The 16,289-nt window shown below is 30.8% G+C and overlaps 2 protein-coding genes across 4 annotated transcripts; one reads left to right on the forward strand and one right to left on the reverse strand.

Moving 5' to 3' along the window:
• Nucleotides 1-790: 790 nt before the first annotated feature.
• Nucleotides 791-5,295, forward strand: LOC118048691 (actin-related protein 2/3 complex subunit 4). Of its 2 annotated transcripts, XM_035058479.2 has the most exons (8): nt 1,267-1,639; nt 1,713-1,778; nt 1,855-1,907; nt 2,035-2,062; nt 2,175-2,249; nt 3,053-3,157; nt 3,967-4,056; nt 4,999-5,295. In XM_035058479.2, the coding sequence occupies exons 1-8, from the start codon at nt 1,637-1,639 to the stop codon at nt 5,086-5,088; spliced, it is 510 nt and encodes a 169-aa protein (XP_034914370.1). In that variant the 5' UTR covers nt 1,267-1,636; the 3' UTR covers nt 5,089-5,295. The 2 variants fall into 2 exon arrangements, with proteins under 2 accessions (XP_034914371.1, XP_034914370.1); XM_035058480.2 differs by lacking the exon at nt 3,967-4,056 and having other exon boundaries at nt 791-1,639.
• A 4,656-nt stretch (nt 5,296-9,951) lies between these two features.
• LOC118048692 (alkaline ceramidase) lies at nt 9,952-15,131 on the reverse strand. 2 transcript variants are annotated; one of them, XR_004687512.2, is made up of 4 exons: nt 14,975-15,131; nt 12,788-13,113; nt 10,891-11,474; nt 9,952-10,443 (listed from the first exon to the last, which is right to left on the reverse strand). XR_004687512.2 is itself a non-coding variant. In XM_035058481.2 (3 exons), exons 2-3 carry the CDS (start codon nt 13,036-13,038, stop codon nt 10,961-10,963), a joined length of 765 nt encoding a protein of 254 aa, XP_034914372.1. In that variant the 5' UTR covers nt 13,039-13,113; nt 14,975-15,131; the 3' UTR covers nt 10,782-10,960. The 2 variants fall into 2 exon arrangements, 1 of the variants encoding a protein (XP_034914372.1); XM_035058481.2 differs by lacking the exon at nt 9,952-10,443 and having other exon boundaries at nt 10,782-11,474.
• Between the last annotated feature and the right edge of the window lie 1,158 nt (nt 15,132-16,289).

The following is a 16,289-nucleotide window of genomic DNA, read 5'->3' on the forward strand; positions in this document are numbered from 1 at the left end:
ACTCCGACTTGCTAAAGTGTATAAGAAAGAGAAAAGGCAATGATATTCATTTGCAAATAGTGATTTCTGGTGCGGTCATATAACAAGCTATAACAGATAAAATATGATCTTTACACCAACCTTAAAAAGATTAGTGATAATACTCGTGTCATTGATTTAACTTGATAATATGAGTATTTATAGAATTTAATGTGTAAAAATTTATCATTTTTATTATGATCATTCTTTGTATTCCAAATCGGAGGTAACTCGAGGTTGAGTCTTTTACAAATAGAGAGGATACAAACTATATTTATGAATTAGATAAATAAGGCTCAAGCTTGAAAATAAATCCACAAAAGAAACTCGAAAAGTATCTGAATATTTTATTTTTTTTAGGTTTAATTTTAATGTTATAATGATATGAATCTATTAATTATGTAAGTTTTAATTATGAATCATTTTTTTATAAAGAATTTTAGTTTTAATTAGGAATCTTCTTATAAAAAATTTTAGATCTAAAACTCAATATAAATAGAAGATGTATAATTTATTTTGAAGATATTCATTGAAAACTCTAATTTTTATCTATAATGCTGTGTTAATTTTGAATAATTTAAAATTCCAGTATTTCCATGTATTTTAATGAAAAAAAATAAAATCCTTAAGATTATTAAGTAATGAAGTATTATTTCAATTTTTTTTCTAGATAAAACAGAAAAAATATAGAAAATAAAGTTTATGTTTAATTATAATATTTTATATATATATATAAAAAAAAAAAAACCCTTTTCCTTTCTTTCTTTCTCTCTCTCTTCCGTCTCACCGGCTGCTAGCCACATCTCTAACCTCACTGGCTACCACCATTGAACCTCTCCCCCTTAACTCGTCGTCGACGACCCTTCACTCTTCTTCTTCTTCTTTTTTGTCCTTCCTGACCAATGACCACCAGCTGAAACTCAACCAGCCCACCATAAAACCCACAACAACGTCATCAATCCTTTTCTCTCTTTCCTTGATGAAATCCCTCTCCTCACACCCAAGCAAAACCATCACAAAGCACCACCATCTCTTCGTCTCCGTCCACACCAACACCGGGCAAAAACTGTTACCAATCAACTATTTTCTCCAACATCATTTCTTCGATATTATCTTTCTTGGTATCTCCAATTTGTTGCTGGTCAAACAATGTAGGATTGAGAGGGTTGGAGTTAACAATTTTTTGATGTTTTTATATATTTTAAAGTATTAATATTAAAATTAATTTTTAAAAATAAAAAAAATATTATTTTTATATAAAAAAATATTTTAAAATCATAACCATATTCCCAAAATATTATAGAAATTGGGTCAGTTAGCCAATTAAAAAAGAAAAGAAAAAAAAATAAAACCGCAGTCATGTCATAAGTAAAGTTAAACGACGTGTAGTTCGACTCTCTCTTATTGTTTATCCACGTAAGTGCAAGGCGTAACCTGCCACCAGAAGCAACAAACAAAACCCATCAAAACTTCCACCAAGTCAAATCACACCCACCTCCCACTCCACCTCCAAACCCACAGCACCAACAGCGACTATTCTTCACAATCCAAAAAATCGATATCGTATAAAACGTTGCAGCTTCGACACAGTCAATCTCAAATCCAGAGCTCTGGCTAAATGGTTAGCCTAATCTCTTTCTTTCCTCTGTGATCTTACTCATTAATTTGATTCTAATTTCGTTATTATTTTGCAGGCAACTTCATTGCGCTTGTATTTAACATGTATACGGAATACTTTAGAGGCATCCTTGTGCCTGCAGGTAATGCTTGCATTATAAAATTTAATCCCTTCCTTAATTACTTTTTAGTTTTTTGATTTTCGAAATTGCTTTGCAGAACTTCCCTTGTCAAGAAGTTGAAAGGCATAACAAACCAGAGGTCGAAATGAAGTATGTTTTCCATTTTTTATTAAAAAGGAAAATAAGTTATAATATTATTCATAATTGTTTCCTGCATTTTGAGCTTGCTTGTGCAGTATCTTGAGGAATGTTGTGATCTTTTGTTTATGTTTTGCAGGACGAGCCCGGAACTTTTGCTAAATTCTGTAAGGATCATTTTGGTTGATTCTAAATTTTAATTATGAAGAAATGTTTTGTTGTAGTTGTTGTGCTGATGGATATCTAACTTGATTGCATGTGATGATGATGCTATTGCAGATTTTGATATGTAGAAATGAGGCTGAAAAGTGCTTAATAGAAACATCTATTAATTCGTTGCGTATTAGCCTCAAGGTGAAGTGTTTATCTCAACTTTTAGATTAATGTGCCTGGCAGAGCTGCATAGTGAAAATAGGACTTTCTTATAGAACAGTATGTGTCACTGTGAACAATGTTTTTCTGCTCATTTTGGTTACTCGTAACATATGAAAATGGTTGCTTGTGGGCTACTTTTTAGTCTTTTAATTCTTTCTAATAGGCTAATGGGTATGTTGTGTCATTTTCGGGATTGCAGATCTATAAGTTTTAATGGATGTTGTTTGGTGTTGAATATGTCATGGTTTGATCAAAGGGAAACGATCCATTTTGCTGCTGCAGAGAGTTTTCCAATTCAGCTATAAAAGATTGTGTTTTAGAAACTTCTGTCCTCCTATTTCTTTCCCTGTGTTCGTCAAATCTAGATTATACATTACATATGCAGCATGGTTCAGGGATCCCATGAAGATTATCAAAGAAGTGTCAGGCACGTAGGCTTAATAATTTGGTGTGGGTTCTAATAGTCTAAGCTGCTAAAGCAGAATCATTGAAGTACTCATCCTAGAATAACAGTCAGGTGCATACTTATAAAGTATAAGAATAGCCGCAAAACTTCAAAGATAAGTTGATTTTGCTGCTAGACTTAGTCATACTCATTCTGTTCATGTTAGCTTTTTGAGACCAAAGATACTATGTTCTCTTCTTCTTTTTCCTTTGGTGTTGTATCTCTTTTTTCATCTGGATTTCTTGTGTTTATTTATTAACTTGACACAGCATAAATTGTATCCATTTCCTACTCTCAAATTTTTTCCTTATATGCATATTTATTTCCTCTTGTACAGGTAAAGCAGGCAGATGAGCTTGAAAACATACTAACTAAAAAATTTCTTAGATTTTTATCAATGAGGGCAGAAGCATTTCAAGTGTTGAGGCGAAAGCCTGTACAGGTATGTGTTGTCTCATATGAATGAGCTGAAAAGTGCTTCATTTTGCTTGACAAAATCAACTGTTGATGGTTTCTGTGAATTTTTGTTTTCGGAGTTGCTAGGACTTTATATAGTCACAAGGTTGGCATAACTTGAGTTGCAGGAAAACTTGTGCCTTTTCTTAGATGAAAAATAACATTGTCTGGATTCAGATTAGCGTAGTTTTTCCTTTTCTTAGAAGAACATTAAGCTGGTCCAGCCAAATTGGAATACTGGTTCAGGTCTTTCTCCATAATACAGAAGCACTTTGCTGCTCAGCAAGTTGGGTCCTCTGTTTCAATAAGTAACAGAGAATTTGCAAATAAGGGATATGATAACATAATTTGATCTCAATGCAATATTATACAAAAAAGTTTGTCTCTTCAGTTCTCTCTATGAATAGAATTCTAAATGTTTTTTATTGTAATGGATTATGAAGTCTATGTGGTCAAGTGTTGGTGAAAGATTCTTTTATGTTAAGCATTTACAATGCATTTTGGATACACATGTAGATTTATTGATTATTTTTATTTTCAAAATGCAATTTATATCCTGGTCTAATCACTTGATAATCATATCAGTGAACCCTGGTTACTGGCTGAATTGAATTTTCAAACTTCTTCTGTTTAATATTATTTTTCATTCAGTAAATAGTAATCTGATCATGCACCTGTTATATACAGTTTCAGCTTATATCTCTGAATTAATTTACAAATTGCTGACAGACTTTTTCTATATCATGTTGATAGCATTCTTATGATAATATGTTATCATGATGCCTTACTTATCAGGGTTATGACATTAGCTTTCTAATCACAAACTTCCACTGTGAGGAGATGCAGAAACGCAAACTCATCGATTTTATTGTGCAATTCATGGAAGTAAGATTTAACCATTCCTTGCCACTTGCTTGGTCTTTTCTAATTAGATTTCCTTCTAGAATAGGGTTTTGATGTTATTCTCCCAGGTATCACCTGCTATTTGATTATATACATTGTGAAACTCAACCATAAGGCTAAGATGTTATATTTAGACTACTCGTCCCTGTCCTGAGTTTTTTTTTAACTCTCTGAAGGGGGGAGAATTGAACAGGAAAGAAAGATTGTTTCAACCTTTACTTTACGTTGTCATTGTGAACAATGCTTTTATTGACATACAAAATTGATTTTTAGTATTTCAAATTTGGTGCACAGTGTATGAAATCAGGTGTCCCTTCATCCACTACTTCAAATATGCTAAATTGGGATTAAGTTTCCTTAGCAGACCATCCTTTCCTCTTCAACCCATTAGTTTTAGTTATGTGCTTCATCGTTGTTCAGTTTCAGATGAATAAGTCATTTGGAGAACTTTGACGTTTTTAATTGTGAAATAATTCTATAGCTCTAGAAACTTGTTCATGATAAAGACTGTATATGGTTTGCTCTCTCAACTTTGAACTGATTTAATGGATTCTCCATATGGGGGAAAATGAAGGTGAAAATCATGGCTGGTCACATGCATATGGCCATTCCATGCTACCTTGTGATGGTTTACATGTTGTCAAGATTAACAGCACCTGGATGGGAAGATGTGATTATCTAGTTTTATTATGAAAGGAAAGTTGGCTTAAACTTTACTCGTTGTGCGGTTACATGATTTACCTTTCATCCATCCGCCCCAGTTTAGGTCCTTATTTTCAGTTTTAATTTATTTTGTTTATGTGGGGGTTCTGAGCATGTAACTTCTTACCTGTTTATTTTTGCTTCCTATCTATTCTTGTTACACAAATGGTTCAGTAAAAATTGGAAGCTTTCTCGATCACACACTTTGTTCTCCAATTGCAGGATATTGAGAAGGAGATAAGTGAATTGAAAATGTCTGTGAACACGCGAGGGAGGCTGGTTGCTACAGAGTTTCTGAAGCAATTTATTTAATTATGATGCCCGTGCTATTTATCCAAGCATTGAATGCCCGTGACACAGCCTGAGACTGTTTTTGGGTTAGTGGTATTTAGCGTGCCTGTTTGCTTCAGTCTTTCGTTTTAATGTCTTGTAAAATTGTCGTTGTGTGAGATGTAATTTTCCATCCTCAACTTGAGTCCTATTGATAAACCGTCTTTCGCCCTAGTTTGAAAGTCACAATTCATGTGTTCTTGTTCCTATATAGATTAGCAAAAATAGAAGATGAACAGTAAAAAAGCACATGACAATAATTAACTAAAAGAAAAATAAGTTAACAATATCATACTTATAAGAAAATGAAAGAAAAGATTGTTGGAGATTTATTGTTACTCCACTATGAATATTACTCATTATTAAAAGAGTTTGTTCAAATCTCATTGCAAAAGGATGCACAAGTCGTATTTGTTAGAGCAATGCTTAGAAAAAAAAGTTGAACAAAACATAATGGAGCATTCGTCTATATTTATTCAATTAATTTTATTTAATTCAAGAATAAAATTTATTTTGAAAAAAGTAAATTTAACAAAGAACAATAAATAAAAAATATCGAGATAACCCAAAAAAGTAAAACAAAAAAAAAAGATAAAACAAAGCAAATAAATAAACAAGGCCTAATCTCCAATCAAATTTTTTAAAAAAAAAAATAGCTTAAAAAAATGATAAAACAGCAACAATCAAAGCACCTCGAATGAACATTCTAAAGTTGAATTAATTTTTCAAATTACAACCCATGAAATTCCAAACTTGGGTTTGGGTTTAATTAAAAAGCTCAAATATAAACTAACTAAATGTCGAAGGATGAGATTGAGTAAAACAAATACCAACCTAAACAATTTGGCAAAGAAACAAAATAAGAAAAAGAATGAAACCAAATTTAAAAAATAAAAAAAATCAAATCAAATGAGGATGAAACTGAAATAAATTTCTAATTCCATAAATTAGTTTAAATAAAACAAATATTAACCAAAAAAGGATAAAACAAAGCAAGTAAATAAACAAAGCTTAATCTCCAATAAAATTAAAAAAAATAGCTTAAAAGAATGATAAAAATAATCACAACACCTTGCTCGGATGAACTTCCTAAAGTTGGATTAATTCTTTCAAACTACAACCCATGAAATCTCAAATATGGGTTTAATTAAGAAGCTCAAATCTAAATTAATTAAATATTGAAGAATAAAATTGAGTAAAAACAATACCAACCTAAACAATTTGCCAAAGAAAAAAAATCAAAAGAATGAGGATAAAATTTAATAAGAAGAAAAATTGATGAAGGGTGAAATGTAAACAAAAAATTATAATTTTTTTCTCAAATGACGTATGTAGCAACTAAAAGAATGAAAACCAAATTTAAAAAAAAAATCAAATGAGGATGAAATTGAAATAAATTTGTAATTCCATAAATTATTTTAAATAAAACAAATATTAACCAAATGATTAGGGACTAAATCGAAAAGAAAGCTTAGAGGTTAATTTGACAAATTTCAGGGTAGGGGGGAGAGAGGGGATAAAAAACAAAATGGCTATCGGAGCTAAACTGAAGGTCCGTTCGATACATGCGCCACCTCTACATGGAGGAGATGCCAAGATGAATCTAAAGTTGCCCCAAAATGATAGTTTTGGTTATCGGAATTAGCTACATGCGCTGTCTGACGTGTGCCTAACACACGCTTATGATTTTTTTAACTTTTATTTTATTAAAAGACAGAACTGCTCATTATTTTATCCAATAACAATAAAAAAAAACTAATAGCACGATGATAAAAACACCCTCAGAGTCATTATATAAAAAGTTGAACTTCAAGGACAAGAAGGTATTTTTACCGTGTTTATATATAAAAAAAAGACTAAAAGGCCCTTTAGTAGACAATTGTTTTTGTCAAGAAAGGCAAGCATTTTTTTTACAATGTATTTTTTTAATGAAAATATGAATTTACCCCTCAATATCCAATAATTTATGACTCTTAAGGATATTTATACCACTTTACTATTTAATTTAAAATAAAATATAATTCTTATCCTCAATCAATTCAAAAATACCAAAAAATCTTATTGCAAAGTCAATTCTACCGAGATGATAAAAATATTATTCTCGTTTATAGAGTGCATTGTATCCAGGGGGACAATGTTTTTACCATCCCTCTAGTTTTTTATTTAATGGTTCTAGAACTTTAGTTAATGGCTTTTAAAGTTTTACGTGATGAGAAAATATTCTGTGATCTAATTTTAGGATTATAATATTTTTTTAGAACATCCCTTTCTTAATTAGATTTAGAGTGAGATTTAAATATTACTATCAATACATGTTATAATGTTAGCATTAAATTAAGGATTTAATAATTAATAAAAAAATATTTACATGGATGTTTATACATATATAAAGCAAGCAATTAGTTTGCGTTTAGTTACGAGTGAGACAAAATTTAAAAAATATATTAATAACATCTATATTTTTTTAACATATAAAATAAATGTAAATGTTGTTAATTTATTTTTTATTTGCAAATGAACTTGTGATTATAAATTTAAAATTTAATATACACGAAGTAATTTTTTTTAAATATCAAGATGATAATATTTTTAAATTGACTTAGACTAGTCCGAGTTAAACTATCAAACTCGTAACTTTAATCATAGACTTACTACGTGTAATAAAATTATTTTTCTAAAATAATTTGTATTTGATTATATTACACTAAAAATATATACCATTAGAAAACCAACCAAATAATGTTTTTAAGAATATTGATGGGATATAAAATTGTTTTTGCTAACATTATAAAAAGTTTATTATACTATAATTAAAAAACAAAATAAAAAATGAATGGTATTTAATAAAATAATAGTTAAAATATATTCTTAATTAATTTATTAATTTAATAAATTAATGTATTTATAATATTTTAAATTATTTTTTTAAAAAAAATTTAAAAAAGAATAATAAAAAAAAAAGCAAAACAAAACATGTCAGGCCATGTGCTTGGTCTTAATAAATAAAGCCCTAGAGCGCCTAAATGGTAAGCCCTCCCACTCCACCTCCAAACCCCCAGCACCAACAGCAACAATTCTTCGCAATCCAAAAATCGAAATCGTTAAAAACGTCGCAGTTTCGACGCAATCAATCTCAAATCCAGAGCTCTGGCTAAATGGTAAGCCCTAATCTCTTTCTTTCCTCTGTGATCTTACCCATTAATTTGATTCTAATTTCATTATTATTTTGCAGGCAACTTCATTGCGTTTGTATTTAACATGTACACGGAATACTTTAGAGGCATCGTTGTGCCTGCAGGTAATGCTTGCATTTTACATTATGGTCCTATCACTTTAAATCTTGTATTTCTAATTTAATTGAAAACTTTATCTCATAAAAATAGACTTTTAAAAGATCAAATTAAAAAAGAAAAAAAAATGAGGATAAAAAAAAAAAAAAAAAAAATAATAGAGAGAGAGATGGGAGAAATTACTTTTGGTTTTTTAAATGTAATTCTCTCTCTTTTTGTTGTTTATCCATGCATATAATGGGAATGAAGGAAAAGGTTACCTAAAGAGTTAACAATTGTTTGAATTAAGTTTAGTGCAATCATTTGTTAAAAAAGATTAAAGATTTTGCCATGTAGGATGGTAGATGACAATTAATAAAATCATCAACATTAAAAGGTTTTTTTAATCCTAAATTGGAAAGAATTATGGGCAGGTTTTTTATATTCAAAATTGCAATCACTTAAAAAAATATTAGATGTTCATAAAATATTTTTAAATTTGTAATAAAAATTTATTTTAATTATTTTTTATTTCTGTTCAATATATTATTTTTAGAAAATATTTTTAAAATATTACTGACAGAGTTATCAACGAAACAACTCCATTGGTATATTTCAGAAAGAGTTGGAAAATAATTACTATAAATACTGTTATTGTTGTTAACTCACCGATAAAATTACTGATGATATTCTATCAATGATATGTTATATTTACCAATAGATATATCGATGGACAAATAAAAACACTAATGACATTACATACAGTGTCCTGTCGGTGATATGTTAAATTTACTGATGGAGATACCAATAAAATAACGCGGGTATATATTTTTTTGGCGTATTTTTTTGTTTATAAATCCATCGATATATTTATTACTAATAAACTCACCAATAGACTATAAATTATTGATGAGATTTTTTCAAATGAATTATTTATTAGGTTTGATTAACTTACATATTGACAGACTATTATTGTAAATAATGGCAGAAATTCTCATTAATAAAACTTTTAAATTTGGTAGTGGATTATGTTGTAAGATATTTGTATCAATGTGTTTTATGATAGAAAATTTAGCATTAATCAAAGTGAAATATCTATTAAGTGGCATTTATTTTAGAAGATTAATTCCGATGTTGATCTTAATTGTTAATAAATGTAATTAATATGATGAAACTGTTATGTTTCTCAAAACTCATAATTTTTTCTCCCTAAAAGTTCCAAGGATCTTGTTAGTCTATAGAGGGTCATTTAGGGTTTGGATAAAGATTACTTAAAGATCAAATTTTATTTTAGAGATTTGATTAACTTTTTCAAGGCTGAGTTATTGCAAATAAAAAATCATCTAAATATTTATTTTCTATCAGTAATTTATATGAATTATTAATGAGAAATCCTTTAAAATTTATTGTGCTTGTTATATAGCAATCTAGTCCCACTAAACTCTATATTTCCTCAAAAATGTAATCGTGTTGGCCTACAATTAAATGCTTCATTCACCCAAATAGGTTTTCTCCTCTTCTTTGTTTCATATGAGCGGAATAACACAAGTAAATAAATCAAAATACTACACAAGAATTACTACCAAAAACCCAACCTTTATTAACTCTTTAACAAGGGAAAAAAACAAAAGTTTCTCTTGTTTGTGCAAATGCAATGGAATCTGCATGCTACACAACCTTTATGGCGTATTTATAGATAATCTATACAGAAGTTACAATAAAAACTATCTCAAAAAGATCAAGACAAGTCCAGACAATTTTTTTCGCAAACAATTAATTGTTGATAATTGCCCAATAGTTGCAACTTCTCTCGTTCTTCCACCCGCTACCCAGCCATGCTGCATGTCTTGGATTGTTCCCAAGTCCAAACTCACGATAACCCATCACTCACAGCCGTTGCACGCTGCCAATCAAATTTGCCACCGTCACGTAGGCTGCCGCTGCCCATTGCGCCCCTCCGTGCCTCTTTGGCATATTTGACCCCCTAACAGTTGGCTTAAGGCGTAAACTTTCATGCTGCATTATATTACATGTGACGTTCATCCACGGATGCATCTTCTAATAAACACTGAAAACATTTCCAACATACGGGAAAGATAAATATATATATTCTAATAAAAAATGAAAACTATTTCCAAGAAAGGTGAGGAACATGAGGAATTTTAATTCAATTGAAAGAACGTCTGGTGTTTACAGTGCGCATGCAAAAAAATGCAGCACATTAATGAATTTGGCAACTGATCTTTCCAGAAACTTCACAGACTAGGATTAAAGGGAGGATAATAAATATGACAATTTAAATTTTTTTGGCTAAACAGAATGTAAACCTTTGCCATGCAGGAAAATAATGGGGTACCCTCCACGCACATTTTCTTCAGGGAAAAAGCACTAATTATACAACTTAAATCAACCAAAATGGAAAAATCCAACTAATGATGTCAAAATGTTCAGCTATCATTTACAACCATTTAGAAAATGCAGGAGAAAAGAATTGTGTTTGCTATTGTTTGTTAACCTGCCAAAACCATACATCTGCCACCAAACGAAGTGCAAAGGGAAAGATGCCATTTGCTTTGCGGCGCCTGTCACTGGGTTTTTGGTTTTTGAATTTTCACATACGGGAAAAGTCCCATGAAGTGGGCAACTTTTGGATTCCAACCCAACTGCTGAGCACGACAAAACATCAGGAAAGTGTTTGCAAAATATGAATTGAACCCCATTAAGACATGCCATAAAGCATGTCCCTCGGGGTTGAAGTACCACCGAGAAATTTTGTTGCAGAATAGGCGATCAAAAAGCCAACAAAGACTTCCCATGAAAATGGTAGCCAAATATAATTTTGCTAGCCGCTTTGCAGATGCATCTTTTGTGTAGATGTAGTACTTGTACATCCGGGGAACACAGAGAACGCAAAGTATCACATAATGTACCTTGAAACCAATTCTTAAACGAACCAATGCATGGACAATTGCAAATGCAGCTCCATAAAAGAACAAGAAGGTGGGCATTGTGCTTCGGTAGTGCCAATCTGGAGAGTAAAGGATGTAGATATACAACAGCATTTCCCAAACCATCGGTGTTTCATCACCTTGCTGCTGCCTGAAGATAATCAAAAGAACCAAATACCTTAATCAGCATAATGAATAAACGAGCAAACAAAACAAGTTCACATGATTTGGAAATGAAATCCAACAAATCAAAATACAGGTCTCGAGTCCCAACTTTTTCCATGGGGGAATAAATACTAAAAAAACATATTACTGAACCTGCTAAGGTAGCACTTAGTTACTGTCTCAGGATAGAAGAGATGGATAGAAGAGACAGACAATGGAAATTGAGGGGACTAGATGCAATAAACTAATTTTCATATAACATAAAATTTGTTTGTAAGCAGATGCAGGACAAATTAGGAAGTTCAATGTTTTTGCAATTCTGGGCATTCATTGGCAATTAGGGGAATAAAATAATTGAGGCAATGCGTTCCAGACGATAAACCCTGTCATCCCGCAATAAGATATGGAATTGACAACTTCTTTAAATCACCAGCACCAGCACCAGCACCAGCACCAGCACCAGCACCTCATCAAATCTAGCTGCAATCTGAAGAACCACCCTATTGAATTCTAGCCAATCACATCACACATACAATAATACAATGTCCTATCCACTCATTGGAATACTGAATCTACAACTTCCATGTTTCTCAATCTAAAAACCATTTCCAATACTGAGTTCACAGAACTTCAAAAGGAACTTCAAGGGTAAAAATCAATGGTTGATTGATCCTCCTTATTCTTTGGCTTAAGCTAGGAAAGCTCAAGGACCCTTTTACATTAATATGAGTATTCTTGAATGGAAATTTCCATTGGTTGTGTGTTTGTGTGTGAGAAATCAGTTAAAGGAATTAAGTGGATGAAACCCAATACAAAACCAAGAAGCATGAATGATTGGTCAATCTACAAAGTCCATAAAAAAAAAAACATCAACAAAGTATTTGCTTATGTGTAACTCCTTTCCTTCCCTCACTCCCTCAACAGTAGCCCGTAGGCAGAGGATTCTATAGAATGACCAAAAAGCTTAAATGGCTACTATGCATGAACATAAAATCAACTTATACAGAGACGTAAACACCTAGAACAAGAGCTTTTGTGCATGAAAGTCTTAAAATCTTACAGCATCGTATGCCATAAATTCAAAACCAGGAACTTTTTAAGAATTTTATCCATCTAAAGGAAAAAAAAAAAATATATATATATATATATATATATATATATACACAGACACACACACTTCTACCTACACAATAACAAGTTCCATGGGCAAAATATAGGAGCTGCTAACCGTCCAAATATTAGAGAAGCAGTTGAGAAGAAGATGATGAACAAGATAGGAGAATGGAGAAGAGTACTCACATGTGTTGCAAAGTGGCATGGTATAACATACTTCCAATGGCAAGTATCATATTAGATATGTGAAGTATACTAAACCTCTTCTCGAACCGTTGTCTGAAAGCATTTATAAGGCCAACAAGTGCCAAAAGAATGCCTGGGATATTTGATATGGTGTTAAAAAACTCGGCAATATAAGATGAATACACATAATTTTTTTCACACCATTCTGCAGATGTTACAGGACCCCAAAAGCTCGATATTCCTTCTGCCATTGTTCAATTGATATGCACAAGTGTATGATAATTCAACTCATACACTTTCAGCTAGAATATTGAAGGGATCATAACCTGCATTATTGTGATATAAGAGATGAGACAATGAACCTTAGAAAAATAAATAAATAAAGAGAGAAAAAGACAGAGAGAAAAGAGAAGAAAAGGGAGGTAATAGATCCTTTCCCCCATAACTAATTGTTCATTGGGTGCCCAATCTTCCCAGTTTACTCTAATGAAAAAATACATTTGTTTCACTTTGAGGCCCAAACAGTGTAGCAGGTAGCAGCGCAGTTGCAAATTTACTACTAAGATGTAAGCAGTTGGCACATTTAAGAATAAACAAAAGCATGTAGGGAATTATATTCACAACAAGGGAAAGAGGAGAAAGTGAATTTTCCTTAACGACTTGAATATGTATGCATATAAGTAGAATCAGAGCAAAAATAGAGCTTCTCTCACATGTTCAGACACTCTGTATGCATAGTGGATCCTCTTTCTAAATAATATCCATAGCTGAAATACTAAGTATAATATCTTCAGGGGCAGATGCTACTAAAACAATCAAAACACGGTTTAGGGAAACAATTATTAATCATTATTATAGGGGATGAAAAAAAAAAGTTTTTTTTTCTCTATATCTAGAAGTTTCTCTGACTGCATACATCATTGCATGCAAACTACTACTTCTCTTTTTAATAGCCTGCATTAATAGGGATCTGCATCCATACCCACTCCAAGTAATAGTACTGGAACTAGAAAGCATCCTATTTAGTGATGCTTATAATGACTTCATACACCATAAGCAGACATATTTTGAATAATGACATGGATATTTAATCAATATACAAAGAAAAAAATGCTAAGGTAGTTTGCTTTCTAAATTCTTGGCAAAATCGACAGTCACGACAACAGCAATTCAAATACATGGAAATGAATCAAATATCTAACATCTAACAAGAACTTGCAAAGTATAGAGGCAGCTTCGAAGCATTCATAACCACGTTGAAGTCCTAAAGGGAAGATAACTCATAAAGCACTGGTCACCAAATGAGCTATTTCGCAATTTATCATGGTGGAAATTAGCAACTCAGGACAATTTTTGCATTCATGAAAAAAAAGAAAAAAAATTCAGGTCACACTTTAGTAGACAGGACTCCTGTTTCCTACATTTAAAGGTTTCCAATACATCAACATCCAAGTGTGATCTCAGATTACATGGCAAGTCTACTTAAATTAGAATTAAACAAAAGAAATATAAATCCATCTAAACTAAGTCCAAAATATAAATTCAGTAAAGCATTAAACATTATCCATCCGTTTTAAGCATAACCATACTTGCTACCACTGGGCTTCTCAACGGTACATTTGCTGCTCCAAAACATGATAACGAGCAATGCAATTATCAAGAAAATAAATTTGCATACAAATTGCAAACTTAACAAAAACAAAACAGTTGCAACACACAAGGGCAGATTCACCCGAGTTGAGAAATGCATCGAACGGCATTGACACACGCATAATAATAAGAACCAAAATGGAACTACTGAAAACTAATCTTCACGGCATTCATCTATTTAATTTTAACTTGATTATATTTAGTTTCACTTATCAACAAGACTAAGTAATAATGCATGGTCCAACACATTATGCCAAAATCAATGTACTAGGGTGAAGAAACCATAACTACGATTTTGCTCCTACGATAATAAATCGTAACATAACAGAAATCCGATTCCCTAGTATGCATTCTTCAACTACTCGATACACAAAATTTAGTTATTTCTCAAATAATTCTCACTCATCTAACCATAAACATTAGAAAAAATAAAATAAAATTAAATTACCACGTAGCATAATCAGTATCAAAAGTCGCCTACATTACATAGCTAAAGCAAAAGAGAAAGTGAGAATAATAATTGAGTGAAAAACTAACCGTGTAGCAATCAGATCTGTTCTATATTGCAACGACTCTTCCTTGTTCGAATAAATGGAATAATAACGAATCGGGCAACAGCAAAACGGAGCAGAAGCCAATTCGGGAACGGTACGGGAATGGTTTAGGGCTTTTCAAAGTGACTGGGCGCGTGGAGAGAAGGTTTTTTTTTTTAAGGGTGTGTTTGAGGACACGTGTAAGAAAATGGATCCGTTGGATTAGATTTGTGATCGGTTGGGATTGCTTTGGTCTAGGAACTTTATCACCTTTCATTGATCGCTAATAATTGGACTCATTGGACGTCGCGTGTTGAATACGTGCTGCCCCATTTTATTTTTTATTAAACTTCTAAACAATATTTTAGCTTGCTTTGGTTTTTTTTTTTTTTTCAATGTAACAATAAAATTTAATTTTGAAATAATTTGTTGTTCGTTTGGAGATATATATGATTTAAAATAGGAATTTAATAATTTTAATTTTAATTCAAATATAAAGATAAACTAACTTTAAATTGAAGTAATTCAACAAAAATAAAATATAAAAATATTTAAAATATAAAAGGTTTTTAATACAAAGAAGCAAAAATCAAATAGCATCTACATCATTAACGTATAAATAAAGATATTGATCTTGTGGTAATATGTAAAACAAATTATCAGTTAAATATTTTAATAAGTAATTATTTCTACTAATTTCATCATTATTATCAAAATAAATCTTTTCACCCTCTAAAATCAAAGTACATCACGCTATCTTAATAGTCTTTCATTTTAAATTCTCTCCATCAAGAATTTTATTTTTTTCCTGTATGTATTTATTCAATAAAAGTTAATGTTATAAATATTAATGGGATTTAAGGTATTTTTTGTTTTGTTTTAATTTCTATAAAATACAAATATGAATATAAATTATATATATTAGTGATAAATTTAATTTTAAAAAATAATATTAATATTAATAAAATAGTAATAATCAATTTCAATATTATTATTAATATGATAATATTAATATTTTATCATTGTTAAATTCTAAAATTATAATGATTAAATATCAAATCATCTAGTCTATTGTGCTCTAGCTAATTATTATTAAATGATATTTTTACTTTACTCTTGGGATGATAATAAAATGGCATTTTAATTTTGTTAAATTTTTATCCGAAACGAAATAGATAAAATAAATTCAGAACATCTCAGTTAAAATTTGAACGAGAAATCTAGAATACCTAATATTCTAAATGATATAAAATTTATTTTATTTTATTTTTTAAAATAGTACAATAAATATAGGTCAGATACGAATAAAATTTATAACC

This window comes from Populus alba, chromosome 17, assembly GCF_005239225.2.
Source record: "Populus alba chromosome 17, ASM523922v2, whole genome shotgun sequence".
NCBI lineage: Eukaryota > Viridiplantae > Streptophyta > Magnoliopsida > Malpighiales > Salicaceae > Populus > Populus alba.

Bases quoted from the DNA above. Each gene is read 5' to 3' on its own strand.
- LOC118048692 (XM_035058481.2), bottom strand. From the start codon at position 13,038: ATGGCAGAAGGAATATCGAGCTTTTGGGGTCCTGTAACATCTGCAGAA. The intron at 11,475-12,787 runs GTGAGTACTCTT...GATTATCTTCAG, and splicing joins CATGCCACTTTGCAACACAT to GCAGCAGCAAGGTGATGAAA.
- LOC118048691 (XM_035058479.2), top strand. The intron at 1,779-1,854 runs GTAATGCTTGCA...ATTGCTTTGCAG, and splicing joins AGGCATCCTTGTGCCTGCAG to AACTTCCCTTGTCAAGAAGT. The intron at 3,158-3,966 runs GTATGTGTTGTC...CTTACTTATCAG, and splicing joins TGAGGCGAAAGCCTGTACAG to GGTTATGACATTAGCTTTCT.